The sequence below is a fragment of the Phaseolus vulgaris genome, chromosome 5 (assembly GCF_051622355.1).
Source record: "Phaseolus vulgaris cultivar YP4 chromosome 5, ASM5162235v1, whole genome shotgun sequence".
NCBI lineage: Eukaryota > Viridiplantae > Streptophyta > Magnoliopsida > Fabales > Fabaceae > Phaseolus > Phaseolus vulgaris.
The window spans coordinates 41,294,531-41,310,571 of record NC_143502.1 but is presented as its reverse complement, the minus strand read 5'-3'; the positions used below and the strand labels follow the sequence as shown (position 1 = coordinate 41,310,571).

The 16,041-nt window shown below is 32.6% G+C and overlaps 2 protein-coding genes across 9 annotated transcripts; both read left to right on the top strand.

The window, feature by feature from the left end:
• The first annotated feature begins 1,012 nt into the window (after window positions 1-1,012).
• LOC137835808 (uncharacterized) lies at window positions 1,013-6,208 on the top strand. Its single transcript, XM_068644492.2, has 11 exons — window positions 1,013-1,519; window positions 1,832-1,947; window positions 2,555-2,667; window positions 2,749-2,948; window positions 3,458-3,739; window positions 3,829-3,887; window positions 4,028-4,064; window positions 4,154-4,225; window positions 4,328-4,478; window positions 5,314-5,457; window positions 5,538-6,208. Exons 2-11 carry the CDS (start codon window positions 1,839-1,841, stop codon window positions 5,934-5,936), a joined length of 1,566 nt encoding a protein of 521 aa, XP_068500593.2. The 5' UTR covers window positions 1,013-1,519; window positions 1,832-1,838; the 3' UTR covers window positions 5,937-6,208.
• Window positions 6,209-9,051: 2,843 nt separating this feature from the next.
• On the top strand, window positions 9,052-13,734 carry LOC137835806 (RNA-binding ASCH domain protein). Of its 8 annotated transcripts, none has more exons than XR_011085155.2 (12): window positions 9,075-9,354; window positions 9,476-9,672; window positions 9,757-9,817; window positions 10,058-10,106; window positions 10,776-10,830; window positions 10,923-11,010; window positions 11,233-11,351; window positions 11,696-11,821; window positions 11,983-12,070; window positions 12,774-12,858; window positions 12,941-13,095; window positions 13,387-13,734. XR_011085155.2 is itself a non-coding variant. In XM_068644488.2 (11 exons), the coding sequence occupies exons 1-11, from the start codon at window positions 9,162-9,164 to the stop codon at window positions 13,444-13,446; spliced, it is 1,191 nt and encodes a 396-aa protein (XP_068500589.2). In that variant the 5' UTR covers window positions 9,052-9,161; the 3' UTR covers window positions 13,447-13,734. The 8 variants fall into 8 exon arrangements, 5 of the variants coding, with proteins under 5 accessions (XP_068500589.2, XP_090158224.1, XP_068500588.2 ...); XR_016520834.1 differs by having other exon boundaries at window positions 12,941-13,151; XM_068644488.2 differs by lacking the exon at window positions 12,774-12,858 and having other exon boundaries at window positions 9,052-9,354.
• Window positions 13,735-16,041: the final 2,307 nt, after the last annotated feature.

Genomic DNA, 16,041 nt, shown 5'->3' with positions numbered 1-16,041 from the left:
AGGTATATATATACCTCTTCAATTCCTAGTGATAACAAAAATAGTAAAAAAAAATAATTAATTGAAAAATTTATTTATATTAAAAATTTCTTAAAAAGTTGATATTAAACTTAACTCAACCACGTGAGATGTTTAACACAATCTTCATAGAAGACTCTTGCGTGAGACTATATATTTATAGATGTTTCGATAATGATCAAGTCAACTAGAAATACATTAATTTTTTTAAAACTTAAACTTATTGTATAAATTTGTATTATAATTATAAAAAAAAACAAATTCCTCTGAATTAATTATGAGAAACATCTTTCTGTTATGTTACAAAAATAAAAAGATACTTGTGCACATAAATTTTTATTGTCAATTTATATAATTTATAATTATATAATATATAAATCTATGTTTTCATATCTTACATTTTAAAGATTATACATATCTCCGTATCCGTGTATAAATAATCACAAAAAAATCATTAAAATAATAAAAAAATACATTTTAAAAATTATACGTATCTTCGTTCCGTGTATAATTAATCACAAAAATAATAAAAAAATTACATTTTAAAGAGTCTGTGTATAACTAATCACAAAAACGATCTATCAGACTCAAAAACGGTAAAAAAGAGAAAAGAAAGCGTGTGTCAAACGATGACATCAGGTGGCATGGTACCTTGACCAGAAAGTCATGCCTTTGCCATCTTTTGACTTTATGTGGGAAAACAAAGAGAAAACAAGGTTTGGGTCCAAACGCATTGTTTCAGCTTCATGGTTTAGACAAACTACAGTATCATTCGGTAACACATGTCACATATTTTTTTTCAAATCTTTAATTTGAAGTAGTTGTCTGTCAGGTCAGAGGTGGATTAGGTACAAAATTTTGACACTTTCTACTACTCTAAGCAAGTGTTTCACACGCTTTTCTTCACCCTTCTCAATTCACTAACCCATTTTTAACAATAATGATAAATCAAAAGTGCTCTAACCTCATTAGTTGCTGTTTTACTTTATCACTCATTTTTGGAGATTTTTTTATTAAGCAATTTGCTTATTAGGTAATTACTTTTACACACGATGGTTCATGAGCGTGTGTTAGCACCCGAAAAAGTTAACGTGTGAACTGCAAACTTCAAATGGGTGAAAAGAATGATCCAATTAATGCATAAACATTTGGCTAAAGAAACCAACCCATCCACGCTCTTATTTTGTTTTTTTCTGTCTTGAGAATTAGTTAAAGAGAGATAACAAAGATCCCATAGTGTTTCTGTTGAGGTTGGATTTGGCTTCTTCCTTCTTAAGAATGCCATTTGACTAGTCTGAATTGTTGTGATCCTACATATAAATATCCACACTTTTGTGCACCCAAATGTGGCTATTCAAGCTGAATCTGTTTTTGTTGGAGAGGATTTGAAAAGGAAGATTATTTGCCAATAAAAGGATTTCGGGTATGCTCAGGAACCAGTGAAGCTTCTTGCAGGGTTTTGGAGTGAATTTTCAGCACCTTTCGTATCTCAGATTATCGAGTAAGTTGTTTGGAAATGACCACATGCACTTCCACAGTCAAAAAATGTTCTTTCCTTGTACCCAACTCATTCTATGTGAAAGGAAAACTTTAAAAAGTTCCAAGCAATTGCACCACAGAAAACTGAAGAAGATTGCTTCTTCTTTGTATCTAACATGCATGTCCATATTATATCGTGAACATTTATTAGAAACTTCTTTCCTCTACCCTGGTTGATTGCGTATGTTTTACTTCTAGTTCAGTTACAGAACACAATGCTCAGAGTTGGATTTAAGCAGAATATGTGAACATTTCTTGGTTCTTGATTTTGCAGGTTAAAGATGGTCAAAGCTAACACCACCAACACCCTAGTATCTACTATAGTTATTGCAGTCTTGATTTCCCCATATGTAGCATCACAAGCCCTCTCACCCAGTGATTCTGTTGCAGGTAAGATTTGGTTTGCTCATAGATTCAATATATTGCCTCAGATTTTTTTCAAATTGCCATGCACTTAAGGGTATTCGGGTATATGTTGATTCTGAAAAGATTAGGGATATATGAACTTGTTAATGCTAATGATATGATTGGAAAATCAGTTCCTTGTCAAATCTCATGAATTGCCCAATTGGGTAAGAACTAAATAACGTACACGACTAACAGACGTAAGATGGAAAGCAACAACCTTAAATTGAATGCATGCATTTAAGGGAAAAATCAATTGGAAATTAGTCTATTTGATATGAATATGATATTCATTAACGTTTTTGTACCATTAATTATGTTGTCCTTCACGCTTTAAAAAGCCATTAAGAGCAGGTCCCCTACTGATATAGTAATTTTAAATAATCTATTACCTATTATAGAATAAACGTAGAGAACGCATGTATAGTGTTGTATTTGATGCTCCAAAGTCAATGATTATGCTTATCTTGCAGAAAATATGATACTTAATTTTGCCATTAAGTGACTGATAGATATAAGGTACAGATTCCACTTGTTCTGCTATTATCTGTGTTATTGACAATGAGAATTATGATGTTCATGCTTGATGCAGATAATGTGTCAGATACCATTAGACAATCGGATAATACTGTTAGAGTGGATCCTTTACATAATTTCGAAAAATACAGAGGAGGGTTTAACATCACCAACAAGCATTATTGGAGTGTAAATATCTCATTTTTTTCTTTTATGAATGTAATTTGTAACATCAAAGATGTTGTTAACATGTCCTTAACATTTTTGCAGTCGGTGATCTTCACTGGAGTATATGGATATGCAATTGGGGTGCTCTGCCTTTTGTGTGGAATTGTATATGGAAGCTTTTTGTTAATAACCTTGGTTTGCCAAAACAATGACAGAAGAAGGATTAAGAAGGTCTTTCCTTGTAATTACAAGAGTTGTGGTCTTTCAATTCCTTCGGCAATGTTACTCGCCACTTTTTCTATGTAAGTGATTCATCCTTGTCTCTCTAACCTTAGTAACAATGTTACTCCTGAATAGGAGCATTTTTTTATTTCCTTTCCTTCCAAACCTCAAAGGGTATAAACCAGTCCACATAACAGTAGTGAAAGGCTTATTTTAAAGGTTTTAATTAGTTAATAATGCAGAAAATTGTGGACAAATTGCAGCCGTGAAGACTCCAAAAGCCTTGAAAGTGACCTTTTTTAAAACTTTAGGCAAGAACTAAAATAGTCTTCCAAATTGAAACGTAATTTTCTTTAGCTTGAATTTACTACACACTAGTCTGTTATTTAAAACCACAACTTGAACACATTGGACTTTGTAATTCAAAGAAAGGCATGAACTTTGTAAATTAGTTCCATAAATTTAGTTTTGAAAGTAATAATGAAAATAACAAACTACAATAACTTGATTACTCATTGGAGATTGTTCCATCTCAAACTCCTGGTTTTTCCACAAGTGATGTATGTATGCATGGCTCTTGTTTCTGCAGAGCTGCAACTGGGCTAGTTCTTGCTGGGAGTGCAAGATTCCATTCTGAAGCTAAGACTGCTGTTAATATTATAATCAAGACAGCGAATGAGGCATCAGAAACGATACAAAACACAACAGGAGCATTAAAAGACATGGAAAGTAACTTTATGGAAGCCAATGTCACTGCTGAGACTACAGTAAATCTTGACTCCACCACTGAGAAACTTGATGATGCCTCTGCAAACATTGCAAAACAAGCCATGAAGAATAGGCGCCTTATTGACAAGGGCTTAAAACTAGTGTAAGATTCCCCTTTATCTCTCCTATTCCTGATGAATTGTAAAATGAATAAAGCATTTCGTGATGATAAGGGAAATCTTTTGATTGCAGGTTTGTTACTACCACAGTGATCATAAGCATGAACTTGGCTGCTGTAATAGCTCTATCAGGTATTTTCAGTTGTTCTATATGCTCAACATCAATGACTTGTATCTTTAGATCAATGACAAATTCAAATCTGGACATCTTGTTGTGATTTTCTACAGATGATGCATAATTCTCATAAAATGTTGGAAATTTTTGTGAACAGTTTCTGGAGTACTGAGGATACGGCGAGCAGTATACCTGTAAGCAAGTGTATTTATTTATGTATACATATATTTTTTGTGTTGCAGATATAAAATTGTGTTATTGTTTTCCTCTTCTTTTTTCACAGGCTTGTCATATTATGCTGGTTGATGACAGTGATATGCTGGCTATTCTTTGGAGTCTATTTCTTCTTAGAAAAGTAAAGAATTACATATTAAGAGTAAATTATTTTCCTGCAATAAATATGTTTAAAAGATGGAAGTTTCAGTTAAATATTAAGAGTTCTTTTTTTTTGTCATAGATTTTCTGGTGATGCATGCACAGCTCTTGACAACTTTCAAGAAAATCCCTATAACAACAGCCTAAGTTCAATCCTCCCTTGTGATGAATTGCTCTCTGCAAAATCAGTTCTATCTGATGTCAGTGCGGGGATCTACAACCTTGTTAATAAGGTAACTTTTACAAAATCACAATTCACAAACATCAGCTCCCTCCTCCCTCTTCTACATGATCATATAAATAAGAGTAAACATCTCAAATGACACAACCAATCAATTTGATAAAAAACAAGTCTAGTTCCTAACATAAACAAGTTGGTCAATTTCATCCTAGCACACACTAATCTCAAGAACCAAATTGACTAACCAACACTAATGTTACTACAAAAAATCGTGTAGTGGCAATTTTAATATGTTAGTTATTAAAAACTGTCACAATTATCTGTATAATACGACAATTTAATAACCGCCACAATTCTCCTTCAAAACGTGTCATTTTGAACCATCACAATTCTCTTTCGAAATATAGACCCTCCTGCGTTTTTGTTCTCTTTATACCATCCTCTTTCCCAATTTTGACTTGTTCTCTCTATACCATCTCTTTCCCAATTTTGACTGACATTAATTACATACAAAAAGCGCCACTTTATATAAAACGTTAAATGGCGGGTGTTGCAATGAGTCACATAAGAGTGTCATATTAAACTTTGTGACGGTCAGTTCTATGGCAATTTGACGAACCGTCACACGCGTATATTATGACGTTTATAAATGTCATTTTATACGAAAATAACCACTACCACATACATGTTTTTTTGTTTTTGTAGTGTGTTAAGTGCCCAATTGTCTTAAATGTTGCTAAGATGGATTTTCTCACAAATCAAGGACTTATAGTTGGTGTTGGAATCCTACGATTGCACTGTATTATTATTTATACAATGTTGGTGTTGAATCCAACGTAGCCAGCTGATGAAGGAGGACTAATGTTTTGGTTTTGGTCATTGTCCAGGTGAATGCAAACATATCAGCCATGCAGGCAACATCAGATGTGAATCTTGTTCATGTCTGCAACCCCTTCTCAGGTCCACCCAAGTACTTATACCAGCCAGAGAACTGCCCTAAGAACACTATAAGAATAGGAGACATCCCAAAGGTAACATTGTCTTCATGACTTCTATTTCTGCCCTTAATTACCAGACCAAGATATGCTAACACCTTCATTTCCCTGTCAAGGCACTGAAACCATTCACTTGTTTGAATGGCATTGATGGAAGCTGTGACAACTTGTACTACATAACAGGCAGCCAGTACACGAGAGTTGAGGCTTACACAAATTCAATTCAGGAAGTACTGAATGTGTATCCAAGTGTGGAACACTTGTTGGAATGCAAACTGGTAAAAGAAGCATTTTCTCAAGTCCTTGTCAACCACTGCAAGCCTTTGAAGAAATATGCTGAGATGGTGTGGCTAGGAATGCTGCTTCTTGCAGTGATCATGGTGTTGTTAATTGTGTTGTGGACTGTGAAAACTCGCCATGAGCATCGGTGCAATCTTTCAGATGGTTCTGTGGAGCCTCATTTTGCACCAACCGAAGCCTTGGAAAAAAGAACAGTTAAAGAGATCCAGATTTGACAGCATCTGAATTCATCAATAGTCAATTATTTGATTAGATTTGGTCCAAAAGAACTTAGGAACAGGGTACTAGAATGCAAATGCGCAAGCAGCTTCTGATAATCCTGTGTAGTGCAACATTTGTAGTTTGTACATAGACAATACACACACAACTCAAAACATAGACCAAAGGTGTCTAGAATGTCCTTTGAGGATTTCGATGTACAACAATCATCGTACAATAAATGAATGAATATTTTTTTTTAGAAGTGATATATTAACAATTTCTAACAGTCTATAACCTTGTTTTTTTTTTTAAATTTCAATTTTTGTTATGAAATAACAGAAATACCTTTTTTTTTATATCATGAATCAGAGATTTTATACTGCATCATTTGTCAATGTATTATTACTGTGTTTTTTCAATGAAAGGATCTTTTAGCTTTCAAATCATATAAATAGAAGTCATGTGATGTTATATGGATCATTTTAAGAATGACAACAAATTTTTCTATACTTTTTTATAACTGTTAAAAAGTTTTGATGATATTCAAAATATAAAAATTTCGGTGGATTAATTTTTAGGAAAGCTTTTTTGTAGATTTTTTGTTTTTTAGTATTTTTTGCAAATGACATATTTCTATGGTTGTACTATTTAAGAAAGACGAAATAAGAGAATATAGGATGGTTTGAATATGTTGATTATGTGTAGAAAGATGTAGGGTTTACCAATAGCTCTTTCGTTACTTAAGAAATGCGATTTGCCAAAAAAAACGTATTTAACAAATTCATATGGATTAATTGCTACATAATTGATTATGCATATGTTATAATAATGGTAGTGATTTTTTTCCTTGAAAATCACTTCTTTTAATGAGCTATAATTGTATTTTCTAGGCAACTTAACAGACTCAAATATATAGGTGTGTTTAAAAAATATTAGGTGCAAAAAGAAAAGACTCAAGCAGTTTCTAAGCCCAATAAGAGAGCATTATAAATAGATGTTCAACCCAAGAGGTAAGTAGAGTGAATTTATCTGATAATTATACAAAAATGATTTTGATTTGGCATAGGAGTGCATTGTAGATAGACCGAGAGACTCGGTTGATCCAGTCCAGTTAAATGAGTTTACCAGTCATCCAAACTCAATCCCAAGTCAAAGGAAGAGTAGACTGAAAGCCCAACCTAAGAGAGGAGACTGAGAGGATCAGGAAGACCGAGAAGTCAACACATTTTAAAGAAATGAGTTTTGTTTCTAGGCCCTTGTAAGAACAATAATAATTGTGACTATAAAATAATTAATTATACATATATATGTATTGTATAATGCTGAAATGTTCTAAACAAGGTCGTTAACTTTTCGGATATCTGGATCGAATATCACTCTAACTCTCTCGTTAAGTATACCTCAACAGGTTAGAGTTAAGATGATTTAAGCACAAGATTAACAATGAACTTGTATCTCATGTGAGACAAAGATAAATATTAACTTAGATATCCGTGTTAATTTAACCTCATTATCACGAGAGTCCAATTTATATATATAAATAGGTTGATCAATATCAAATCAATGTATAATAACATTTATTACCTCAACCATCAAATTTTGAATATTAACTTAAATGTCAAACGTTCTTTTACAGATATCCTACTAAATAGAAATTCGAGAACCACAAACACTAAAGAGTCCAAAAATTACGAGTGACGTGGAGAACAAAACCTTTTTGCTCTATACAACAATAGTTTATGATAAATCCAATAAAAAAATCAATTTTATTATAATCATTTTCTTTTTCTTTATAAATATTCGTACGCATGCCTTTCATTTCTTTATAATGTTGTGCTAATGAAATTCTAATAAAATTAACCAACGAATATACATTTTCATTTTACTAGATAACAAAAATCATAATTTTGAATTTATTGTTGAAACCTAAAAAAATAAACTAGAGAATTAGTATGAGAGATACGAAGTTTGAATTAATTAACTATTAAAATATTAAAAAATACACTGGTTTTACCTTTTTTTATCCCAACCTTATCAATTTGTTTTTATTTTTGTCAACTCTAGTATTTTTTTTCATCTTTTCCCTTTCTTTGATTTTGCATTTTTCAATTACTCCCTTCATCGAATTTGGAAATATATTTTTGAATTTCAAAATCTAAAAGTGAAAAAATAATTCCATTATTAAATCCAAAATAAATTTTCGGATTGTTGAAAGTGAAAAATTTAATTTCAAATTATATAATCTGAAATATATTTTAACTTTCACAATTTGAAAATGTATTATAAACTGTAACATCTAAAGTAAAAAATTCCACTTATAGTTTGTGAAATTTGTAATACAACACCTATTTTTTTAACTTTCTAACATATACAATCTAAGAAACTTTTGGATCATTCAGTCTAGAATTTTTCCAATTGAATTGTACAAAATAGTACTTTTGTCGTTTTTCATGTGTATTAAGGTGTAAAAAGAAAACATGGAAGTGCAAGAAACAATGCTTTACTATAAATTAGGCCGTCTAAAAATATATTGGATTGTACACTACTATATAGACTATGAAGTATAAACATTGATACTGGATACACGAATACGAAAATATGTATAATTTATAAAATGTAGAATATGTGAATACATATCTATATATTATATAATTATAAATGATATAAATTGACAATAAAGATTTATGTGCACAAATATGTTTCAGTTTTTGTTAGCAGAAGATGTTTAGTTCAAAATGATTTGTTCGTTATTTTTATAATTATAATAAAAATTTAAACAATAAATTTAATTTTCTAAAAAAATAATATATTTATTCTTTTTAGAATCGTGTTGGAATTGTCAGAAATTCAATAAATATTTTTTTTAATTGAACACTTCACCAATACATATTGTAAGAATGTCGATGTTCGATACATATATCCGACACAAACACACAATTTAAGAGACGTGTCTGAGTTTAGGGTTTAGGGTTTAGGTTATCGGTTGTAGATAATGTATAATATATTTTTGGATTCCAAAATATATTTTGAATATATTTGTATATTATGAAATCCAAAATATATTAGTAAGTCTGTAATTGAAAATCTAAAATAAATTTCTAAATATGCAATTTACATTGTTTATAATTTATGGATAATTTGGACTTTCTGTCAAACAGTAGGAAGGTAGTACGAGTTTGTAAAAATGAATTCCATGAAATAGAACACATAATCATTAATGTAATAGAATTGAGAGGAAAATGGAGAAGAATGATAGTGTTTACGATGAAAATGGTGATGGTGATGAGTGTTCGTTTCCGGTGAAGCTGGGTGATTGCTTAGAGGAACTTGTAAGGTTCAGTCTCAGTTCTCGCTCTCACCATCTCAATCTTTCTTCCCAATTCTGCTCCACCCTTCTCAAAGATGACCCAACACACCCATCATCCTTACATGGTACTTACATACTATTCTGTTTTCTATGATTTTGATTTGAAAATGTTGTTCTTTATGTCTGTATCCTCAAATAACCATCCAATCCAAGACAACCCATATGCATATTTTAACTGTTTTGCAGATTCTTTGGAAGGGGTGCCACCGTATCCCTTGTACAAGTGTCTGGCCTCAGCTCTGTTGAGGTGTATGCATTCTGAAACGTTTTGTAGAACAGGCGCCAATTTAGCCATGTGCCATGAATTTGAAGATTCTTCCGCACAGCAGAAACAACAAGAGTGGCACAAATTGATTCTGGAAAAGGGGTTTGAAATAGTAAATGTAAATAATGATGTGTTGACTCATCCATTTGTCCACTTATTTGACTGCATAAGCTGATTTCGTTGTAGTGTTTTGTTTCAACAGATTTTGAAGGGTGTTTCCTTTGAACTCCACGTCCAAGAGCCTTTCTTTTCGCAGCTAACCGGTATTTGTCAGTCTGTACTTTATTTGAATATGATGAAGTTCAATGTAATCAGGTCTGGAAATTATGTGCTTTTGCTTAACCGTGTTGCTGGGTAGAAAAATCATCTATTGCCACTTAAAGAAAGAATGAAAACTACACCCAAAGTACCTTGATTATCAGAATATGACATTTTCACTCCTACTGTGATTCATGTAATCCATGTGTACTAAGCCTTATGGAGTATGATTTTATCTCCTGCAGATGGCCTAAAAACAATTGAAGGGAGGTGTGCTAGTGGGAAGTACAATAGGTTCAATTTATTTACTTTTAATTAAAAATATATTCTTAGATATGCACATTTCCTCCACTATAACAGAGTGGCACACTATCATGCATGTGATTCAAATTGAGTTAGAGTTAGACCTCAAATTAAAGGTTGTGGTCTGAATTTTGGAACTGAGTCTTCTAGATGTAAAATACATATGAAAGTAGCATTGGGTAATCAATTGGAGGCAAACTTAACCAACTGAACAAACAGCTGGCTTATTTGTGATTTTTCATGTCAAGAAAAAAATTCGAAAGGGTTTGTGACTTCAACTAATATGGGCTGAATTCTTTAAGATTTGGTTGTGAACACGTGAAAGGTTTGATTCTCCCTTGGGCTACATATACCATCTAGGTGCTAGTCCTTCCAATATAACAAAAGCAAAGTGGAATCAAATGCCTTTCTCACCTGTCTAGGGAGCGAAATTATGTGATTTTGTTTCATTTTTTCTAAGTTCTATCAAAATAAGCTGCATAACAAAGTCCATAAATGCATTTAATACAATATTATATCATAGTCTCTGGAGCCATATCATATAGACTGTCCTTGGATATTATCTCTCAATATTTTTCTACCAATCTACTATGAACTATAGAAGGCCATTTTACTTTTAATTTTTTGATTTATCCTTTTAACCCCTAATTTGGTTTCCAGGATTAAATCAGGAAATCTGATTCTCTTTAACAAGTCTGTGGTGTTCGAAGTTCAGGTACTGCTTTGTGTGGTTAATAATATTGCTTCATTCTGTAATGGATTTGATTTGCATTTCTCTCTTAACTGCATCAATGCTTTACTGTGTAGGGAGTAAGACGGTATCCAACATTCTTTGCCATGTTAGAGGCAGAAAGCCTTGGAAAAGTTCTTCCAGGAGTTGAAAGTGCAGAAGAAGGTACTGAATATCCTTATTATATTGTATCTACTAGACAAATAGCCATTCTGAGAGTTATTCAATTCCAAATGAACAAACTATGTACTTGAAGTGGTTATTTGTTCTCAACATTGTGCTATAATCCAAAAAGGTTTTAAGATGAAAGAATCACCATTTATTCTGTGTTAATCAATTCCAGATTTATGTGGACTCTTCCAGAATAACACTTGGATAGCATTACAGGTGTAAAAGTCTACCGGAGGTTCTACACAGAGGAGCAGGAACATGAAAATGGTGTTCTTGCAATCATTGTTTCAAAATTCACCCATCAACCATACGATTCTTTGGCTAGCTTATTCTGTGTGGGTTCAATTTCCTTTGATACCATATTAACTTTTCTCTTATTGGATTTGAAAATCATCTACAACTCCTTTAAAAAGGCTGCTTCCACCTTGTTGTATACATGATTAACTATTGGTTTGATGTTGTCTTTGATTTGTAAAAGTTGAATACTAAACCCATGATCATAGTATTTATTTCATATGCAGAATAACAATGGTTAACTTAGTAATTAGTAATTATTCATTGATTTGTTGTACAGGAGTGACAGAAGTATTTGTATGCGTTCATGGTAACACCCAAGTGTTCTCATATAGAAATTCTCTAGTATAGTTTCTGACTATTGTGTTGTCCTACTTTTGTGTAGGGATTAAGCTATGAGGGTGTTCAAGGCCTTCTAGGCCTGATGCAGACCACAGGGACAATTTCTGATGCACTTCCTCCGCCAATATCAACTCTATTAGCCTCTTTTAATTTTCCCTGCAATCCAAATGTAAGAACCTTAAGAGCAACACTGCTCCACATTAACAAGTGTTAAGATCTGCAGAACTTTTCACTGTTTTCACTATAATAATTTTTTCTTGGTCTCTATAGGATGATGCTATGATGCTCTTTGTCAAATTATATATCTGCACTTATATGATCATTATTCAGGAAAATGGCTTGACTTATGGAGCTCGTGCGTTGGCCAAGCATGCTTGTAGGAGTATAGGTAGTTATTGGGGTTCTATAAATGGAAATGGTAAGGATTCTTTTTGTGAATTGAAATATTTCAGATATATGTTTGTGATTTCCTTTTGATTTCGATTCTGCCTTGGTTGTCTAGGTTTGTTGGCACATGGAATCTGTTTCCCATAGAAGAATCTGATAGGTTTAAAACTGGAACTTAATGTAATTCTATAGTACCCACAAATTTGGTAGATGAACTATCCAACCAGCCTTATCCAAGGCTCTTCTCTGAGAAAACAATTCTCAGCTCTGATTAGCAGAAAAACAAAATAAGCATGAGATATTGTTAATCATGTTTGGAAAACTCCCAACCAAAGGATTGATAATAGGAACATATACAATGAAAAGAAAATGATAGACACAACATTGGTTCGACACCTCTTGCCTATGACTATTTAAACACTCCAGTGAAAGTATCCTCTATGTCAAGAAGATTTTAAGTTTTGTGAAAACTTGAAAACCTTCCCTGAGTGTGTATTATCACCCTACTCACCTGAGTATCTCTTCACTCAAGAGTTAAACGGGATGATAAATAATCACTTCCTACTGTCAAATAGAAAAACAAAACATACTTTCTGTAACTACACCACATTCAATTAGTTAACTACAACATGATTATCCCACCTATTTCTAATTTTGGCCTGCAATTTTCTTATTTCTCCAATAGAGTACAAAATTCATGTTTTGAGCTTGCTCTTGTCTTGATCCAAAACCAGGCAGACATATTGACTTTGAGCTCTAACAGAATTTGTCTGAAGATGTTTTTCTGAGTTAGCTTCACTGTGTCTGCTGGAATGTTTAGTGAGTATATTAATAGTGTGTACTGCTTTCAAATAAATGGATCATGTTTTCACTGATCCTGTCCTTTTCAATGTTCTTATAGATTCTAATAAAAATATGCTTGCAAAGGATGCCATTAACCGCTTAATATCACATTGTTGTTGGCTGAATGTGCATACTGTCCCACCACATGGAGTTGTCTTTGAAATAAGGGTTGCTGATGGATATGGTGCACGCTGGAATGAAGATGGAAGTAAGGTGTGTGGATACCCACCAAATTCTGCTATTTTTCTGCTTCCATTACTGCTCAAAGCGTGGTATACCGTCCTATCTTGTCTCATAATTTGAAGTATGACATTATGTTCAACCTAAAGCATTTTGATGTAACCACTGTTGGACTCATCTAATATTCAATGGCTGGGAGTAAGGTTTAAACCTGGAGTATAGTTTTTACTTTTCAACTTCCAGGATTCATTTTTATCAAGCACTTGTCAATTTAAAATAAATTCTCAACGTACTTCTCTTCAATGTTTTTTCTTTTATTTTCAGTTTATTGGATTTTTAGAGCCTTACATGCAAGATGGTCACTCAAAGGGATGGAAGCACTAGTTATGCTAGCTAGACCACAGCTACTGCACCTTTGTAATTGAACGTCACAACTTTTCCTTTTTTTATCTTTTGATGGAGCTGTGTTATTGTATTGTATTTGATTTTTTATCTCCTGACTATAGCTAACACTCATATCTATATCTCAGAGTAATCTACTTAAGCAAACTTCTGTATATAGATAGATGATGGAGTCAGTATGAAATGTTACTTGTTTCATAGTGTACTTTTCAGAAAGAAGTGTCTGTTCAGCTCAGCTTGATCATTAAAAGTTTCTGACAAGTTCCATTATGACTCCTTCTTATTGGGTCCGTAAGCTCCTTTTTATCTTTATCCATATGACCTCTAGTAGTTTTGGGTCCTTGACATTGCCATATTGGGGCTTCATGGTCGGTTTCATATCCTGTGTCTTTTATTCCTTTTCTTGTCGGCGTTTGCATGAGCACGTGTTGTGAAACATTTAAAACAACGAAAGCCATCATTTCACTAGGTAGAGGTGGGTAAATAGATGAATTTTTTTCATTAAGCTCCATCAAAATCCAAAATTTTTACCCCCCTCTAAAAAACAGAACCTTTGATTTCCAATTAACTATTTTTCTGGGAATGAGATTCTTAGGAATAAGATTTTAGATCAAATTTATAAGTTGTATTTGACTATTATTCAACTCTGTTAATAGTAATATATTTACCGTTAATTACTTAGAGAAAGTTTATTAAAGGTGGGAAATTATATTCCCTTATTCATACATTAGCATTGCCAAGATTTGTTTTGATTTCTAAGTAGTGCATGACTTGTGCTTGAAAAGCATTGGTGCTGGTTGTGGTGGCAATTACTAAGGCACATGTTAAATCATTAGTTCATCCCAATCCATCAAGACACCAAATGAAAAAACCATGGCCTATGTTTGAAGCATTGGCATAACACAACAGCTGCAACCAATCAATTTGTGTTGTTCCAAACCTGTCACCATCATTACCTTTAACTCTGCCGTGGCTCACCCATTGTCCTGCCACTCCAGTGAATTACAGTTATACACAAGACACCACCTTCTGTTTCCTGCTTAAGGTTGTCATGCCTACAACTCTGCATAGGGTTGCACGGTTGTTGCAGTACAAGTTGGGAGGTAAACTAAGTTGTAGTTGTCTCTCTTTGTTTGCATGCATTTATGTGTATTTGTGTGAGGTTAGTTAAACTGTCTGTAGTGCTCTAGCTCCATGCATATAGACATCTGAATGAGGCATGAAATCGATGTCTTCTATTCTGAAATTATCACACTTCAGTGTCCTATGTGGTCGTGTTTAACTGGAGATTCTTGGAAATAATAAAAAAAGAAACAAAAGTGTGCAGTGAAATTAGAAAAGATTAAGGTAATTGTTGTGCATAAAGAATCAAGAGGAAAATAAAATTAGATTTGGAGACATCCCATTCTTGGATGTATCAATCAATGTTTGGGGGAAGTTAGTGGAGGCATGTAACGTCAGCCTCCTCAAAGTGCTGCCTCCATCTGCCAATCTTTGAAACAAGTCATGTGACTCCAATTTTCCATCAGCTTATGTAAATTATTGCTTGCATATGAAGCTAGAAGACTTTGATATGATATATTAAAGGTGTGATTCATAAAAGTTATTTTCAAAAATATTTCTTTGCATAAGTTCTATTGGGTAGCACATGGGTCACGGAAATTCATAGGGAAAAAAAATGAGTTTTGGGTGATCAAAAGTAATTTATTCATGGAATATAAAGGAAATTTTGTTGAGTGCGAAGTAAGAACAACCGTGGATGTAGGTTGCAGATTGGCGACCGAATCACGTTAAATTTTATGTTGTTTATTTTATGCAGTTGATTCGTGATTATGTGTGTTACTTTCGCGTGTGTTTTCCATCAAATTTTACATAACATGAGTAATCTCATGATTTGTTACGAAAATGGATAAAAATATATATTTTAAATATAGATAAATTGTACCAACCAGACATGATTTCTTTTCGTTAAAATCGTGTAAAGCTGAAATGATTTTATTTTGATAAAAATAAAGTTGTGTGAGGATAAAACGAATTTGGTTACCCATTGAAGTTCTATAGGATTAAGATGAATTTAATTAATATTTAAATAAAGTTTGAGAGATAAAAATGATTTTAATGCACTTAATTATGTTAATGACAAATATATTACTATTTTAATTGCTAATTGTTACTAATATAGTAATTTTTTATTTTTAAAAATATATTAAATATGCTTAATTAAATGATTCTTATGTGCATTTTACCTTTGAAGATTTATTACAACTTATACTTCGTAGATGACAATTGAATCAGATGGATGATCGATTTTTTGTCCAAAGTTAGAAATTTGTATGAGATGAAGTGTTACATAAGATCTTCAAAGCATGTGCAGTTAGTTAATGGCAGTTGATGAAATATTACATTTTTTAGAAGAAAAAAAAGTTTATGCTGATGCAAAAAATTTCTTTGTAGATTTTCCCCTTTTCTGTTCCAACACGAAAACATGGGAGCGAAGAAGCACAAAAAAAAAAAATCAAAGTATTAAAATACGAAAAACAATACAAAACTTGTTCTTAATTTTTCCTGCTAATATAC